Source organism: Haliotis cracherodii, unplaced genomic scaffold (assembly GCF_022045235.1).
Source record: "Haliotis cracherodii isolate W230 unplaced genomic scaffold, xgHalCrac1.p SCAF_10, whole genome shotgun sequence".
Lineage (NCBI taxonomy): Eukaryota > Metazoa > Mollusca > Gastropoda > Lepetellida > Haliotidae > Haliotis > Haliotis cracherodii.
In genome coordinates this window covers 20158978-20178792 of record NW_027266265.1, presented here as the reverse complement: position 1 = coordinate 20178792, position 19815 = coordinate 20158978, and the positions used below count along the sequence as shown (strand labels likewise).

The 19815-nt window shown below is 39.6% G+C and overlaps 1 protein-coding gene across 3 annotated transcripts in view; it reads left to right on the top strand.

The window, feature by feature from the left end:
- LOC139454184 (uncharacterized) overlaps positions 1-19815 on the top strand; it is a 38895-nt gene that overhangs the window by 1382 nt on the left and 17698 nt on the right. For 2 of the 3 annotated variants that reach the window (XM_071235744.1, XM_071235745.1), the window contains exon 2: positions 15897-16038. In XM_071235744.1, coding sequence (XP_071091845.1) covers positions 15954-16038 — 85 coding nt within the window. In that variant the 5' untranslated portion in view covers positions 15897-15953. Of the gene's footprint in view, positions 1-9908; positions 10037-15896; positions 16039-19815 lie in introns of those variants that run through there. The other variant, XM_071235743.1, reaches the window with a different exon arrangement.

Below are 19815 nucleotides of genomic sequence, written 5' to 3'. Positions count from 1 at the left end.
ATCTGACATAACTTCATATTTACCAGCTGATAAAGCTAGCTTTTCTTATGGAGTTAATCACAGAGTTTTAAAAAGGATTTATACTTCAATTGCAAAACCATTTAGTTAAATTCTCAATCTATCTCTGCCTAATTGTATTTTCCATAACAGAGAATATAAGAGGACGTTTTACCCATGTTCTTTACCAGCTATTTACAGGCCTAGTAGTTCGATATCAGTATTTGGTAAGATATTCGAAAGGATTGTAAACAATTGACTTGCCTTTGTATGTGTTAGCGACGGGTGGGAAAGGAAAAGCTCACCTTTTCGCGAACACCTGGTATTATCACTATTTGATAGTGATTCATAAACACATGCTCATAATTTAGTAGGAATCGTACAGTCCATTCTGCAATCAGCAGAGGTTTATTATGAATATAAAAAGAGTTTAAATATGCTGGAAACAAATCACTGTGCCTTGTTTTTATCTGATAGGAAATAGGAAGCCAATATTTTACTACAAGATTCAGTAATGTGAGCAGTAATAATGATAATAATAATAAGAAGAAGAATACAAGGCAAAACCCTTTCCATATCCAATAGAAATCTGGAAAGGGGTGTCGATAGTACGATTCCGACTATGTCATAAGCATGTGTTTATGAATCACTATCAAATAGTGATGAAACCAGTTGTTCGCGAAAAGGTGAGCGTATCCTGCACCACTGGTGGCACCCGTCACAAACACATGCAAAGGCAAGTCAGTTGTTCACCTGAAAAAACACAGGAAAATACGGTACAAGTCAAAATGGGGCATTGCATGGAATCTCATCCACATAAAACATTTTGAAAGCTTTACTGAGGCCATGAATGTTGTAACCTTGATCAAACAACTTCTGAGTCGTGTGACTCTCTTTAAAATCTTGGAAGAAAGGGCATGCTCGATTGTACCTCAAAAGTTGTGAAATGTAAACACCAAAGGCTGGAGCTACTGGAATATTCCCTCTCAACCTCTCTTGTCATTCAGTCTGGAGAGTGTTTTGTCATGACTGGTCTCTTTTATTTCTAGTTCAGGGCCTACTTGCACAAAACGATCTTAGCGCTAAGACTATTGTAAGTCTATGTTAATGTATGTGGGTTAAGATCATCTCAGCGCTCAGATGGCTTTGTGCAAGTGGACCCAGATGGGTAAATCAGTGGAAGGGAATTGGCTAGCTGATGGTTATTGGGCGAGATCAAATTCAGTTAAACTTCTTGGCCAGATTACCTTGTTATGGCTTTGCAAATCCGAGCAGAAATTCCGATTTATGAATATGCATAAAGAAACAGATCCGTAATAAGTGGATCACAATTGGTGCCAATGCGGATGCCTACTTCTTGTTTAAATGTCTTCCCCTATTTTTTACGTTGATGTTTTTTTTAATAAGGAACTCCAGCATTTCACATATTTGTTTTTCAGTAATCTTCAGATGGCATTTGCATTCATTTTTCACAAATTGTCCTGAACCTCTGAATACAGATCCCTGACTGTATCTGTGGTCACCATGGTTTGTAACAAAATCCCCGTTTGTCATGTGGGATAGTTGTGTGCGAAGTCGAAATATCAAATGTTTGACAAAATGGAACTGAGATTGCGAATAGTCAAGCAAATTCTTTGCGTTTTCTGAGAAACCACATGGTATTAATTCCACTTGTCTCAAATACTTTCTGTGAATATAAAGAAAGTATTTCCTTGATTGTATACTCTTCAAAACAAGAAACGCAAAACGAATATTTTTGGCCATAAATGCAAAGTGAGCGGACCAAGAGGTGCAAAATGAAGAGGTTTAATGTGTTATAGTGTCAGTGGCAAATTTCCCGGATCAAAATGATCACAACAAGGGCATGCAAACCATCAGTCGGGAAACATTTTCGATTCGGAAAAACGCACCCAGAGCATTAACAAAAAGGCCATGGAGCTGCACGTACTGCCCATGCAGCAGCACTATGAACGGTGTTAAAGTACAGGGTTTTAGATCGCCTGGCATCTGCGTCAATCGAACAGTGACAGTTCAACAACATGCCAAGAATAACAGAAGTGCAAAGAAACAACGTCGTAGGCAGCTTGCAGGCAGGGGAATCCGATCAGCTGTAGCCAGGGTTTTCAATGTAGCGCCCAGCACCATCACAAGGCTATGGGATCGGTTTCAACAGCATGGGTCAACACGTGATCGGCCAAGGTCGGAACGACCAAGAGTAATCACCCCCGCCCAGGGTCGCTACATCCGACTGCGCCACCTACTTGAAAGGACGGCCACCTTAACCGCATCCCATATACCCGGACTGCTCAGAATCTCCGACCAGACCGTACGAAACCGTTTAAGAGCAGCAGGTCAAGACGTACTGTTCGACGCGTCATACTGAGTCGACAACATCGTCAACAGCGACTGCATTGGTGTCGTCAACACAGGATATGGCCCCAACTGCGGAGGAGAGATATCTGTTTCAGAAACGAATCGAGATTTCTCCTCAGTCGAGGAGATGGAAGAGCACAGTTATACAGACACCGGCGAGAACGTTACGCCGGAAACTGCGTACAGTGGACAGGTTTGGTGGGGGTAGCGTTATGATGTGGGCGTCTATCTCTCATCATGGCAGGGCAGGTTTGGTCCTTTATCCAGGGCAATCTTACGGCTCAACGATACATCAACGAAATTTTCCTACCACACGTCCTCCCAATTGCAGCCAACAGCATAGATGTATTCCAGCAGGACAACGCTCGACCGCATACAGCACGGATCACAAGAGCCTGTCAACGGTGATGTTCTCCCCTGGCCCTCCAGGGCACCTGTGGGATGAGTTGGATAGACGGCGTTTTGCGTTGCATGTCGAATTGGTTACCATTCCCCAGGATGTGGTTCGCATACTCGTCATACTCGGCAGGAGATGTCCAGCCGCCATTGATTCCATGAGGGGACATACGCGTTATTGATGGTAGCTGACCTTCACCTTGGACTTTTCCTATGTACCGATAACTGAGATGACTACAATCACCAAGGGTTCTCTACACAACATTAAGCTCAATACCTTGTACGGTTCCTCGTATAAATGTATTTTCCTATATCACACAAATCTGGCTTTGCATTTCTTTCTTTTTTAAGAGTATATTAAGGATGATGGTTTAGTCTGTCTTCAGGTTTTAGTAAATGGATGAGTGAGTAAGGTTTCCCATGTCGGGAATCGAACCCGGGTCTTCAGCGAGACGAGCAAACGCTTTAACCACTAGCGTCAAGTTGATGGTGCTGATGCATTAGCCGACTTATCCAAGGCAAATTGTACTTAAAATCACATCTATTGTACATAAAATCACATCTATTGTACATAAAATCACATCTATTGTACATAAAATCACATCTGTAATTGTAGTTCAGGTTGTTTTACATAATTTCCTCGAATGTCGTAAATACATTAGATCTCGTAGATTACAATTACAGGATATTTTTTTTCCGAATTTGACATAAAATTTGATCTTAACTCTATTCTGTATGGCGACCCAAACTCAGATGGCAGTGTCGACGAATTCCTTCTCAATGATGTACATAATCATATCCAGATCATATTTAGTCAACAAAGAGTTAATCATGTCATGCTTATGTGTTCAAATATGTTTGTCATAATGTTTGAACGATAAGGTGTGTACTGTGCCATACAGCAAAGGTGTTTGGGGAACCATGTCACCTTCGTTGTTGACAGTTGTAATGGCGTGTCATGGCTCTCGACCTCCCTCCACATGAGTTACCCTAGTCCCAAAATAGTTACACGCGTACTTGTCAATACTGGTGTCAACGCATATGTTGACGGGGGAAATAGTTACACGCGTACTTGTCAATACTGGTGTCAACGCATATGTTGACGGGGAAAATAGTTACACGCGTACTTGTCAATACTGGTGTCAACGCATATGTTGACGGGGGAAATAGTTCAGATTGCAAACGACGAATACCTTGAGTCCAAACGTCTTTAGTTGTCAATAAAACAAATAAATACAGTTGCTAATAGAAATATGTCGAGCCGAGATTCCAACTCAACTTCTACAAGTTAAGTCCAGAAAGCAGGTGTCTCCTACTCGCGGCTTACATACAGGTGCTGTCGGAATGCCAGACTAACAGTAAAGATGTAAACATATTATAATACACACTATTGGATAACAATGAACATACGAAGAGACAATGGCGTTGCCCCGGACATGGGACTTATGGATGTGATTACAGACATAGCCCTGGGGAAAATGGACTAAGGCTATAAATGACATAATGTGAATTGCTGTGCACAATTGACCGATGTTACGCATGGGTTACACCATATTAAATAGTCCACATTTCCTATATACGATATGCAACTCAGCACTGTACACAAGGGAAATAGTTCAGAAACTATTATTCTTAAAAGATAATACTTTGTCCAAACAGAGTGCTATTAAGTAGGGCTGGGACGAGTCCAAGTTTACTACCGGGGTACCCAACCCCCTATTACCCGACCCTACCCGGGTACCCGCTGTAGGTCTCAAGAGATAGGTGAAACATGTCCGATTGGGAATAGTTTGACCGGTACGTACTCCTGTCAATATAAATTTAGATACGCATATAAACCGACCTGGTCAGGCATACACTGAAGTTGACTGATGTTTTATCATTATGCAAACATATAAAGTCAGAGGAATGTGCGCAAAGTCAGAAAAAAATGTGAACATTTATCACTTATAGTGTAACCATAGAGTTCTAGATAATTTTTGCCATTAAACAATATAATCACGTGACTAACCACGGGTCCGGGTAGTCCTGCGGGTACCCGGGTCCTACTCAATACCCATCCGACCCGGGTAGCCGAGTTATCCGTCCCAGCCCTACTATTAAATTACTCTGTGACAACTGCCACCCTCTCGAGAAAGACGTCCTCGTGTATAGATAGGGCGCTAGTCAAATGTTCCAATATAAACGTGAAATTGTCAGTTATCTTAATTTTAAAAACCACGCGAACGACCTGATGCATTCTGGCCCGGTGTGCATATAGGTCACGTGGGCATCATAAAGGGACTCTTACAGGTACAGGTATGCTACGGCGACACTGTCAGGTTTAGCCTCGCGGATCCAGGTGGTTTTGTTGTTGGGTAGATTCTGCCATTTGATGAGATATTCGGGTCTGTTGTTCTTGACTCGCCGCTAAAGAACTCTTTCTGTAATTTGGGTAGAGCTGGGTTTTACAGGAGTCGGATGTGGAGCTGTTGTAGATTTCAACACTGACCTTGCAGTTTCCACTTTAGTTGTGGTCATAGAACCAACACTGGCAACCAAGACCGGGTTCCCCACGGTCCTAGTGCTAACTGAAGGTGAATTCTCAGATTGAAAGGACGCATCACTGTACGTAGGTGTTGCCTTCTTGTTGATACACTTGGCAACTGTACTGACTGTATTTACGTTTGGGGAGCTCAGCGGGGTAATGAAAAGATTTTCTCTGCATATAACTGTTATGGCGTTTCCTATCTGGCTCTATTTTGGTCCGGGACTTCATGGTTGACGACTTTATCTTCACATTACTCACTGTGGCTGCTGGCTGTTTCCTCCATTTTAGGTTCACTTGAAGGTTGTCCATACTTTCTTGGATGATCCATTCAAGATGAAGGTGCTGGAGATCCATGTTGATCAGGACTAGCGATTTCGTGGGGTAGACACAGGCCTTGTGGACACATCCTCGATATATACACGCATGTAGATGGTAGGCAAGTAGAGAGCTAACAGGATCGGGAATAAGCTCAAAAGTTACTCTACCTGGATTCTCCACCAGATGTCAACGCGTATGTTGACGGGGAAATTAGTTCAGATTGAAAACGACAAATACCAAAACGTCTTTAGTCGGCATTTAAACACTTAAATACGATTACTAATCGAAATATGTCGAGCGGAGATTCCAACTCAATTACTACAAGTCAAGCCCAGAAAGCAGGCGTATACTCCTCGCGGCTGAACATACAGGTGCTGTCGGAATACCAGTTGCTGTGATGGTTGTCACGCATGGATTACATCATGTTAAATAGTCAACGTTTCCTAAACGATATGCAACTCAGAAACTATAATTCTTAAAAAATAATACGTTGTCCAAACAGAGTGTTATTAAGTCACTCTGTGACACTATCACGGGCCCTGGTGTCATGGCACAAACATCCTCAATCATGTGTATGGCGACAACATCCAAGCACTTAAGGATCCTTGTCAACTCCGTCTCGTATTGGATGTTGCCCAACACACGCTTCACTTCCAGATGCCTACCTTCAGTGAAGCTGTTAGACAGACACTTAGTCCCAGATATACAGTTATCTGCAAATTATTAAAAATAACATCCAAATGGAGCCAAGAACAATCCTTATTCTAGACTTGCTAAATCATTCTAGACTTGCTTGGAGACAGACTATAGCTCTGTGTCTTGTAACCAATGTTTCTTGTCAATTGTGTGCATGCTATACCAGGTTAATCCTATAATCTTTCTTCGATTCCCGACATAGTTAGAATGTGTGAAGCCCATTTCTGGTGTCCCCCGCCGTGATATTGCTGGAATATTGCTAAAAGCGGCGTAAAATCAAACACACTCACTCACTATAACTCAGATTATAAAGATTGATTTAACAGACGAGGATAGTGTCTGAATAACTTCGTTTCTTTCCAGCTTGCTAGTACTGCAAGGTTTAGAGTGCATCATATATTCCATTAAGGTGAGGCTCTTGTTTCCATGGGCTACTGCTATATAGCTTGCTCTGGTGCGCGGGGACCTACCTTGCCAGGCAGTAATTGGGCAGTTGACTGGGTACCCCCGTGTCTACATGTATGTATGGCTTGAAGCGACCGCATGCTCATGCGCAGGGATGATAGTATTGTGATATATCTATGATCGTTCGGAATATGTTTAATATAGCACAACATTAAACTTGGGGTTAACATTATTCATATAGCCAGTTACCGGAACTGCAGTAGGGATTATGTGCTTGTGTATGTGAAGTGCATATGATGATCATGATCTACGAATGGCTGTTGGTGGAATAAGCAGATGTCTGTGCTTCGTTCATACTGATCATCAAAAGTAACACACGCAGAAACATATTTTCCAAAGTCGCAGTTAAACAGGTGGCTATAGTCTGTCATACAGACCCTGAAACAATATATAATTGACTAACAATCTTTTCTGTAACACATGTTCATTTCAGAGACTATGCGTTAGTCTAGCAGGTGGCCTCAGTTTGCTAGATGGAGAGAAGGCTGTCGCGGTGACATCATCTGCGTGGATGTCAAGCAGTTATAGGGACCGGTGATTTATTGCAAGAGGGGAGGGGCAATGGGGTTTTTATACACAAATGTACAGAAAATAATGACACTCACCTAATACTTGGTAGGACCCCATACATGTCCTTGTACATTTCTTTTAAGACACTCAACGGAAAGACGAATCATTAACTGTCCAATTACGCATGACCCTACCCAAATGTGTTTTATTTCATATGACCCTCCCCTAGAGACTGTCTGACTCCGGCCGGCTTAGCATCAACAGGGATCCAACATATCGATCTCACGAACAAAATGCAGATGTGCAGCCCGTAATAATATGGCCAACCCCGCCGTGCAAAGTTTTAAATTTACTCATGCAGGATGATTGGTTCGAATCTCAGACACTATGATGCTTGGTTTGTCAGTACCATACACTCGTCATCATGGGTTTCATCACCGACAGTATGATCCTTGGTTTGTCAGTACCATACACTCGTCATCGTGGGTTTCATCGCCGACAGTATGATCCTTGGTTTGTCAGTACCATACACTCGTCATCGTGGGTTTCATCACCGACAGTATGATCCTTGGTTTGTCAGCACCATACAGTTGTCATTTGTCTGAATGAATATTTAACGCCAAAGGCTAATTACGCTGTAGCCATGATATGCGTATATCTAGAACAAATTAATTGCCATTACTTATTGAATGCTAATCCAAACTGGTAATCCCCATTGTATTGTCATTTATTATTAATTTATTATAATGTTATTTATTGCCTAAATCGATTATACCCTGTGCTGGATCAGTAATCATTTCCATATTTGCAGGGCAACGCCATTGTCTCTGTCTTTGTTGTCCATTACTATAATATGTGTTACATTTATACTGTTAGTAAGTTTTGGTGTTCCGAGTGCTTGTGTACGGAGCCAACCCCAACTCTCCTCCCCGTCAACATACGCGTTGACAGACTCGTCATCACGGCTTCCACCAAAGAGGTAAATGTCTGCAACCTGCGTCAATCCTTGGACGTCGCGTTGTAACTGGAAAACTGTTCGAAGCGGCCATTCCCAAGCCACCTCACTCACTCACTGGTAGACGCTTGTAATTTTCATTACTGCGCTGGACGTTGTCCCTTGATTTCATATTACTGTCTACAGTTTTGGGTGTTAGGCCTAATGGTTAAATAAGCAGTCTGTGAAGTTATTTTTGAATCCATTGACCCAACCGAGGTCGTATGAATACTGATTCTACCATGAATTTGGAATTTACTCGATTCTGATTGGTCAATCAGAGGCTATTAAATCACAATAAACCCCCTCTGATTGAAACAGCTGGTTTGACGGCCGCATCACCGCGGAAGCTAATATTCATAGAATAGTACTATTTTCAGTCATTGTCGGTAGGCATATTTAAATAATTATATCTACAATTACAGGTTACAAAATGCACAGATGCGGTTACTACAATATTCAAAGGATGTGTGACAATACATTTCGTGCAGAAAAACACGACAGAAATCAACAAAGGGAATGTATTTACGTTTTGGAGACAACAGAGAGCTTGACATTTTGGCGCTTTTCTATATACGACTGTGACGTCATATCTTTAGCGTCACAATGAGCGATATGACGTCATAATGGTGACGTGCGATGTAGAGCGAAACCCTGGCAAAGCTTGCTTTGTTTTCTTTAGGGATGCCCACCTCATGTTAGCTTACCAAGTTGCCGTGCTTATATGCTTCCAATGCCTGTCATATGTTCGAGTGAAGTAAATACGGTGTAAACAAACTGCTTGAGTATATACAGCACCATATTTTGTTCGGTGATTCTGTAATGCAGATCGATAACCCACTCAAAACACTGAACTCAACCCTTGCCGCTTCACTCTGTATATTTGCTAACACCAAAGAGTTCGCATTTTATTTAGTCATGGTAGAATGGAGATAAACATACTGTGTTTTCAATGTAGAGCTAGGTTACCTGTAGATTTAACCCCGCTAAATTTAACATTTGAAACCTCACGCTGCGCGTTCGGTTCCAAATTCAATTTAGCGGGGTTAAATCTACAGGTAACCTAGCTCTACATTGAAAACACAGTATGTTTATCTCCTAATTATGTAGAATCTAAAACAGGAAGTGATGTAAACCACATAATCCACACGTATCACACACAAAAAGAAGATCAGTATCTATCAATCCTAATTGATGTGTCAATGAAGTTGAATCAAGAACAAGAAACATTTTGCGTATGACATAGTATTTATATGTGTTAGAAAGCATTCGCCATACAGTCCATTATAAATTACGGTAACTATACCGCGATAATATAGGCCTAGCGTACCATATACTATATAGACTCCCTGATATTATCTAGATCTATTTCATTATTGAATAAACAACAAAGTCTTAAATATAATACACTGTCCAATCAATTATCTGAATAATTACAGTTGTTTTCAATACATATATATTATAATTGCTGTAGAAATGATATAACACTCATGTGTGCATTTCTCAGCTTGTGGACTAGAAGTCGACTCGGCAATAAGCTGTTGGCAGCGCCACAAATTGTCTCTGTGCGGAGCTTTGGGCTCCAGGTAAACGGCCTTCAACCGTCCTTGACATCTGACCTTTCTTACCGAATGGTGACTGGAAACGAAGAACCGTGTCGCAGGGTTTTGAGGTCAAGTCGCGTCATATCTGAGACACTCGTGCTCCATTCATTCGCAGAAGTTCCCTCATAACCTCTCTCGTGTGTCGAAGGCCAGGTAAGCTTACACGTTGTGCGAGTTTTTCCGAGACATTGTCAATTTTCGATTCATGGCTTATCACATATTTTACAGAATGTTATATCACCACCACACCGAGAGGGAGCCAGTTATTAAGTCTATATTAGGCGACGGCATATCATCATGATCATCATCACCATCATCGCCATCACCCATCATCAGCACCAGTGTGTAATGGGGTGAAACGGGTTTACGTCGCGTTCAAGATTATTGCACCCACCTGTGAGTGTTTGTGTGTGTGTGTGTGTGTGTGAGAGAGAAAGAGAGAGGGAGAGAGATAATTACCAAATGAGAGAGAGAGATAATTACCAAATGTGTCCTTTTCTGCTCTCGTATCAGAATTTCTTTACAAATATCTCTATTTACTGATCAAATGCAGGACTCCATTGCAGTGAATAATGTCTTCAACTGCAGTGTTGCTGTATAAAATAGTTATTTTGACATCTCAGTAATTAGATATTTATAAACATGTGATTAGAGGGGCAAACATGCTGACCTGATATGGAAACCAAATGGTTATGTTAATTTGGTGGGAGTAAAGAATTTTCAGAGTTCCATCTTCTTCGTGTTCATTTCCTCAGTTGTTCTAACTGCATGCCCCCTCTCAGGACCTCCTCCAATAAGTAACATATCTGTGCTTCAATAAATGAAAAAGACAATGTTATATAAGTTATGGACATTTGTTTTACTTTCAGCTGAGGATGACACGACATTAAATGTTGAAGTATTAACATAAAGAGCAATGCTTTGGTTGCTTGAACTAGCTCTCTCTCAGTGATGAAAGCAGATACTTCTCAATCCAGTGTAGTTGTTTGCTAAGGATGTCGATTCTACAAGGTTATCTCAGCAAAAATAAACTCTTTACAAAATAAACAGAGACACTTTTTACAAGTTTGGCCACACATTTTTTATTTTTAATTTCATGGGCCCACATCTCCTACTGATAAACCTCCTGTCCAAGCAATAAATAAACATAAAAATATTTATTTTTGTTAACATGTTACTGTATTTTCTTGAGTAAAGAGCACACTTGTTCCAAAAGATTACAGCTGTGTAGAGGGGAGTATGCCAGATAAACTCCTACAATGACGTTCGATGTTTCCCCACTTCCCCACATTATAGAATTTGTGTAAGACTAAATAACTATTTGAAGTTGCTCTTTATTTTCATGTTTATTTCGACCGACCTTGTGTGGAAAAGCTGGAATAAATCTGTGAAATATAAAATTAAAAAAGATTGGCCTTACATTACACAGACGTTGCCTTTCAACCTGATCAGTATGACTGAGTTTACCATGTGGCTCAGTACAAACCATGTTTGAACATGCTCTAATCCCTACTTAATCTAAGCGATTCATGAAATCAGTCTTAGCTATATGAAATCTTATAGTAAATGTAAACTTACCTATGTCGACTTGTGTTCTGACTTTGGAAATAGAAACAGAAATGTGGGCGCCCTTTTTCCTCATTCGTTCACTGCATGAAAATAACTATACCATGTAAACTAGTAACATATCTCTCTGTAACGTATTGGTCATTTGTAATCTTCCAAATGTTGGTTTTTATTATCAAAATAGTCTCAGATTCTCAAACAGACCCCCATAGTGTACACTTTTGAAGCTCTGTGCTAAGGAAATGTAACCTTAGGGGTCGGGTACTTTACCCTTCTCCCTTGGTCACTTGTTCTGATCAACCACTCCTTAGTTCTAGGGATGAGGTAGCTCTCTCAAAATCACAAGTCAGCTGGTTTGCTCAAGTCCTTTTTATTTATGATAGAATTAATCATAATTATACACACATGGTCCTCAGTTATTTTCTTGTTGCCTGTGTAACTTAAATACAACACATTCCTAAGGGATGTATCGAAGAGCCTGATAAGTCTTTCTGATCAAATGTTAACTCTAATACTTTTCTGACCTGGACTTCCAATCTACAGAGAGAACCTCTCTGTTCAGCCGTTAGTTTCGGAATCCCCGCACCACTCCCAGACAACTCACTAAATACTATCGATGATATCTTTAGCTCCTCCCACCGAAATAATATTTGACATCATGTGAAATGAGTCCTAACACTCACCTCCATATGAACCCCAATTTCCGTTCCAATCACTTATACTATCAAAACTCTTCTAATTTCCTCCAGTTGATTTCCTAAAGTCATTAGTCAACCAAACATACTCATAATTCAAACAACCCTAAGGTGAAAACCCATTACCCTGTGCGGTAACGAATCCCCCTAACAGTCATTTCTGATTCAAGCAATCTTGGTAATTTCTGCTAAAAGCCATTTCTATTTCCCAGAGAAGCAAAATCGATAACCTTTTGACCTGTTGGTGATTCCCTCACCCTGTACAGTCACTTCTCTCACATTCATCTGTATTTTAACCTAAGGCCTGATAGAATTTAATAAACTATGTTTTAAGTTAATATTAAAACCTTTTTTCCAAAATACAGTGGTCCCTCGACTTAACGCTCCTCGATGTACCGCTACTCCGGATGCACCGCGGGGTAAACAAAAATGCATGAAGAATTTCCCCCTAAAAGCGCGTTAAAGCGCATTAAAGCAAATAAAGTTACAAATAAACTGATGAAATTTAATTCCAAGTCGATGTACATATGTGTGTATTTGTAAAACAATTATGTTCATTGTATCCGGCTGAATGTGATCGAAACCATTCTGCCTTTTGTTCCGGTTGTGAAAAAACATATCGTACACAGATCTGGCATTAAACTCACATAAAATCAAATCACAGCAACAACAAACATAAGCCGCATTGTTTCATTTAATACTCATCTCAGCTTGTTGTGATTGGTAAGACAACATGTACCCTGGTTACAGAAAATTGAAATCAGTTCATGTAGCAGAAACTGCAAATAACGTTGGTAACATATGTTTCTTATCTCATGTAAATTATGATATATGCTGCATGTTTTTAAAATCGCAGTTATTTGTATGTGATGCTTTGGTTCGGTTCTCAGTTTCATATTTATTTATATTTTCTGAACAAATTCTTTTTTCCATTCTTTAGATAATGTCAGTAGTAAAATAGTTACAGATAATCAAATTTGCAAAATGTATCTGTTGCAATAATTGCCAATAAAGACAATATTTTGACCAGTGTTGTGACTTATCTTAGTCTGCTGCTTATCCTGTATATATACATCTCATTACTTGGCTGTCGCTCCAGCTTGATAGCGGTGTAGGAATCTACATCAAAACGTCGCTATATGCAATAAACCAAAGTTGTTATCCATAAAGTTGTATGTTTCCTTACTAACTCACCAACTTCTAGAATGCCAATCAAACAGTTAGTGACCGTACAGTTCTTTTAACACAGAACAGTTACCATTGGATTTATAACATGTGTTCGATCTGCTTTGCTCTTAAGTCCTGAAGTTTGTGATAAAGACTGAATGTAGAAATAAAAGCTTGTATTGCAATTCTGTAGATCATTCTTAATTCTTGTTTGAAAGAAGTACATATTCACAAATTAAATCGAAAGAATAGTTACCAAAGCAGATCAGATTTTAATTATCTGGTGATAATTATAGTTTTAAAGTTCTGTCAGAAATGCTAGAAAACTGCTTTTCTGGCTTCATGTAATAAATACGAGTCATAGGACTATAAGAAGAGCATGTATCAAAATAAGGCGAATTGACCTAATCTAGTCTGTCCTAAGTGACATTGTGATTATCCTTAAAATGTACTTACCTAACACCTGTCCCGATGTTATAACCTCACACCGTCCCGTGCATTCTCCCAGGTGTAAATGTCACCGAGTTGGTCTCAAAATATTGCTGTTATTGTACTTAATTGATATGCGTTGATGAGATGGCAATTTAGGATATGTACTGCATTATATTTGATTGGAAACACAATGGACTAGTTAACATGGTTAAGAGCTATGAAACGGGATGAGTATTGGAAGGTTGCAGTTTTTGAATCCAGAATTATTTGTTGTTCTACAGCTGGTTTCTTGAGATAGTATTTATCTCTGCTGAGGACGTATATGAATCTGTACTTTTGAATGTCATGTTATGTCTTGCTATGAACCCGTTACACTTAGCCAAGATGGGCACAACAGGATTGAGCTCACGTCTGACTGGCGTATGAAAGACAACGTAACCGAGTTGTGCCGCCAGCACATATGTCTTGTACTTTACTGGTTTCTTATTCAGCCAAATTTTCTCCGTCAGTTGAACTTTCGTTTCATATTGTCTGAAGTGGACAATGTCAAATACAAGTATTCCTGTATGTGGTCGCCTTTAGACTACTCAACTATACATGACAATAACTCTGGTGTTGTTTCAAATGGGCAAAAGCTGAAGTTCCAACCAGTCTATGAACACATCACCTCCTATAATTTCCTTATGAAAATCACTAGTTTTCTTTTTCGCCTCGAAAACTAGCACACATCCATCAATAAGCCCCACATCATTGGTTGCAGCGTACAAAACAAGGACACGATTATGTTTACCTGATGGGTGCCGATAGCCACATGTAGTCCGTGGAAGGATTCATCTTGGTAAATTATCTGGACACCCTGACTGTGATAGTTATGAATGGTTCAGAGATTATGTGACCCCCTAGACAGGATGGAATATTTTCCCCTGCAAAAGTGCTCGTTGATCTCCACGCGCTGTGTATCTAAATCCCATCTCTTTGAGAGCAATAGTCAGTGTAGTCCGGGAAACATTAATTGTATCTTTAATTCCTCCCAAATTCTACTACAAGTCAGGGTTACCTTCTGCTCATAAAGCTTGTACACTATACGCCTAATCACCCTGTATCAAAGCTGTCTAAAATCCTTTTACTTCCCAGTTTTGTTTTTGAGACCACCCCTATACCTGTTTTGTTTTCTTATCATACCGTAGACTTGATGGTATGAATTGAAAACCCCATAGCTTGGGCAGTTCAGTAATTCACCCTATCTAAATTAATAAATGTTTTCCCTCTATCTCTTTAAAGTGTAAAGAACTTGTATACATTTCCTAGTACAGAGTCTATGTCGTGTACCATGGTTATGGCTATGCAAGTGTAATGTAACATGCATCATGGGAGCAGTGTTGACAAAAGAAACGCAGTGTCATTTTGTCATAGAAGATGCACATCTAGAATTTTGTCCAAATGACATTTGTGTGTGGATTAGATGTTTTATGAAGACTACATTATTATCATTATAATATGTACATATTTCTGTAGTCCGTTTCAGACTATCATCATTGGACTTAGAATATATGTGAACTTCCTGTTTTCGTTCAATTTGTCTCCTGTAAACTTGTCGATAGGACTCCTTGTGACTGAAATACTTTAAACCACAGGTAGGTCGAGTGGTAGTTACTCGATATTTCAATGACAACAGTCTGTGAAAAATTATATCCTTTCTTAAAAGGCAAAAAGTAGTTTTCTAGTATTTCCGACAGTACTTTAGACCATGGATACAATACATGTATCCTTTATACAAAAGCATGAGCAAATGAAGTTGAGTGTTCTGAGGTTTTAAAAATAATCTGACTTATCCTGGCTAGAAAAAAATCAGTGATTTCAGAATGGAGAAAAGTAAATTTAAAATTGAACTGGGAGCCCTGTGATGAAGTTCTTTTAGAAAACACCAGATACACTCAGGGTTTGAATGTACTGGTTTTCAAAGTAGAGCTAGGTAACCTGTAGAGTTACATGCTCTAAATTGAAAGTGGAACTGAATATTAATAGGACCAATAATGCCACTCAAGTCAGTGTACAACTCATTTTTATGTTACAAGCATCAGGGTTGCTCTTGTACGTAATACGAACACCTGATTTCTAGGTATTTAGTATGTTTTTGTTTTGATATGTTTTAGTTTAATCCATATGCCGATCAAAAACCTGTCACAGGACCCACTGGAAACTGAAACAAAATGAGGAACTTAACTGGTCTTCTTCGAGGGGCCCGTCTCCTTTGTAGCCGAGCAACCAGACAGAGTCCCAGACATAGCATACCAGGTAGGTTTTCAACTGACTGTCAGTGAATCGGCAACGACATGTGCTGCTGTCACCAATATTACAACCGTATCACTCTAGTCTGATCATCACACTGATCACACAGTCAGGTCACACATTGTAACCACCCGATGACACACAATCAGTCAAGTCACACATTGTAACCACCTGATGACACACAATCAGTCAGGTCACACATTGTAACCACCTGATGACACACAATCAGTCAAGTCACACATTGTAACCACCTGATGACACACAATCAGTCAAGTCACACATTGTAACCACCTGATGACACACAATCAGTCAGGTCACACATTGTAACCACCTGATGACACACAATCAGTCAAGTCACACATTGTAACCACCTGATGACACACAATCACTAAAGTCACACATTGTAACCACCTGATGACACACAATCAGTCAGGTCACACATTGTAACCACCCGATGACACACAATCAGTCAAGTCACACATTGTAACCACCTGATGACACACAATCTGTCAGGTCACACATTGTAACCACCCGATGACACACAATCAGTCAGGTCACACATTGTAACCACCTGATGACACACAATCAGTCAAGTCACACATTGTAACCACCTGATGACACACAATCAGTCAGGTCACACATTGTAACCACCCGATGACACACAATCAGTCAGGTCACACATTGTAACCACCTGATGACACACAATCTGTCAGGTCACACATTGTAACCACCTGATGACACACAATCTGTCAGGTCACACATTGTAACCACCTGATGACACACAATCTGTCAGGTCACACATTGTAACCACCTGATGACACACAATCTGTCAGGTCACACATTGTAACCACCTGATGACACACAATCTGTCAGGTCACACATTGTAACCACCCGATGACACACAATCACTAAGGTCACACATTGTAACCACCTGATGACACACAATCAGTCAGGTCACACATTGTAACCACCTGATGACACACAATCTGTCAGGTCACACATTGTAACCACCTGATGACACACAATCACTAAGGTCACACATTGTAACCACCTGATGACACACAATCTGTCAGGTCACACATTGTAACCACCTGATGACACACAATCACTAAGGTCACACATTGTAACCCCCCGATGACACACAATCACTAAGGTCACACATTGTAACCACCTGATGACACACAATCTGTCAGGTCACACATTGTAACCACCTGATGACACACAATCACTAAGGTCACACATTGTAACCTCCCGATGACACACAATCACTAAGGTCACACATTGTAACCACCTGATGACACACAGTCTGTCAGGTCACACATTGTAACCACCTGATGGCACACAATCTGTCAGGTCACACATTGTAACCACCCGATGACACACAATCACTAAGGTCACACATTGTAACCACCCAATGACACACAATCAGTCAGGTCACACATTGTAACCACCTGATGACACACAATCACTAAGGTCACACATTGTAACCACCTGATGACACACAATCACTAAGGTCACACATTGTAACCACCTGATGACACACAATCACTAAGGTCACACATTGTAACCACCTGATGACACACAATCACTAAGGTCACACATTGTAATGTTGAGTGCGGTGTTAAACAACAAAACAAATAGTGTCTTCCTGGAAACACACACACCATTTTTTTCAGTAGTTTCTCAATATGATATCAAGTGCAACATATCAATTAGGGCTGCAACGATACAGGAAGGTCACGATACGATACGCATCTCGATATTCTGGTCACGATACGATACGTATCTCGATACGCAATGATAAATAAAACAAGACTTAAAGCATGTCAAGACTGAACCTTTCATGATTTTGGAACAGTCAAAATTATTTTATAATAACAAGACTACTGAAGTTGGAACTTTCTCTAACTTTCCTTAAAAACAATTCAAAGTTCAAACACCAGAAAATAATTAATGTACTCCACCGGTGATACAACTTCAAAGAATTTTATCAGGAATAATATATTCCAATATCGTGTTACCTTAGTTGCAGCTTTTACTATATATATTTCAAATTATAAGAACCACAAGTGTAGCATTTTGGTACTGGTGATTGCTGTTGTAGGATATTTTTACGTATGGAACAATTTGATCAGTCACCCTAGGGACTTCCCGTGCTACATGTATTTCGATTGCGAAAACGTTATGTTGACATATATTCGCCAAATTGCCACACACATGACTTTTAAGGAGTCAAAGTATGGCATTTTTAATATATGTATCCATTCTCTAGCAACTAAAAGTTCGTTTCAATACGTCAAAAGCGGTAATCTGACCGTGGTTGCAGTATCTCTTCACACACGATTTCACATAACTTAATGAAAACAATATTAAATGAAATTTTGAATAAAATTAATAAAATATATTACAAACACAAGTCCAGATATATAATGAACACGTTTTAATAACAAGATAGTATAGTAATGGTATTTAATTGCGTACTTCAGTTCGGATTTGCTGACAGGTATTTCCGGTGTTATGTGCTTGCGGGGATCAGCTGATAATGTTTTTTGAGATGGGGAAAAACATGTCGGTGTAAAACCTGATCTTATTAAAAATGTAAGTACGTTTTGGGGAGCCATGCGTTACCGCGCGCTATAACCAAATTAGCGGTTTATTGAAAGGCACAATAGCGAGGAAACGCTTTACTTGAGATTTGCGTTCCGTATCGTGGCGTATCGATAAATGGGCCCACGTGTATCGTATATCGTATCGTGGGTCAAGTATCGCGATGCATCGGAATATCGGTGTATCGTTTCACCCTTAATATCAATCATTATGTAACAGTGTCAATAAAGTCAAAAGTAAATGCAAAATCTTATATCTGCTTTTTCATTGTAATATTTATCATGCTTAGAGTTCAAGGTTGAATAGCATTCAAAACATTACTTCATCAGTGTTCTTGTTGTTAGACATTCTGGTATCATTTGTAGACAATTTTAAATCATTATATTCATAAGTAAGGAATATGTTCTGACACCAAGTTACTTACAGACTATGTGTTAAGTAGTCCAGCAGAAGGTTTGGTACCTTTAAGTCATTGCTATGTTAATAACCGACTATGATATTAAAATGAATACCAGGTTTCCTCCCGAAGTTGCAGATGTGTCAGGTTCCTGGAGCCAACATTGGACTATTTAGATTTTCTTTTCAGACAAATGGAAATGTACATAAATTGTGAAATATCTTTGATAATTTACGAAACCATAAGTCTAGGAATTGGAAACTTTGAAATGTTTGGATCCTACACAATGGAATTCAGCTTGGGTCATGTCAGCAACATGGGAAAGAATACCATTTTGTTTTTTAATGAAAATATTTAAGTAAATCTTGATGAAAATCCTTCAGACACATTGAGCGGAAACTTCCCAGAGATCTATTTGTAGTATTTTATCTTCTCAGAAACCAAGACACTCAGAGTGGTGATATTTTGTTGCACTACACTGGAGTTCAGATCTATGCACGGCATTTCGAGTTGACCATGATAAAGTAGGCTCCAGTGATGAAGCTGAAACTGGCATGATAATGATGTACCAGCATCTGCACAACCTCACAACCTGTTTCACCAAATGTGATGATACACATGAAGTTTTGTGAACAGCTCTAGAGGAAAATTATTAAAAAATGAAAAATAAAATTATCTTTGGTTAATGATTTTGTGTCTGTTATGTATTAAGAAATGTGCAGAAACATTTCATAAACTCAATTGAGCTTATGAACCACATTTATTCGTCTATGCCATAT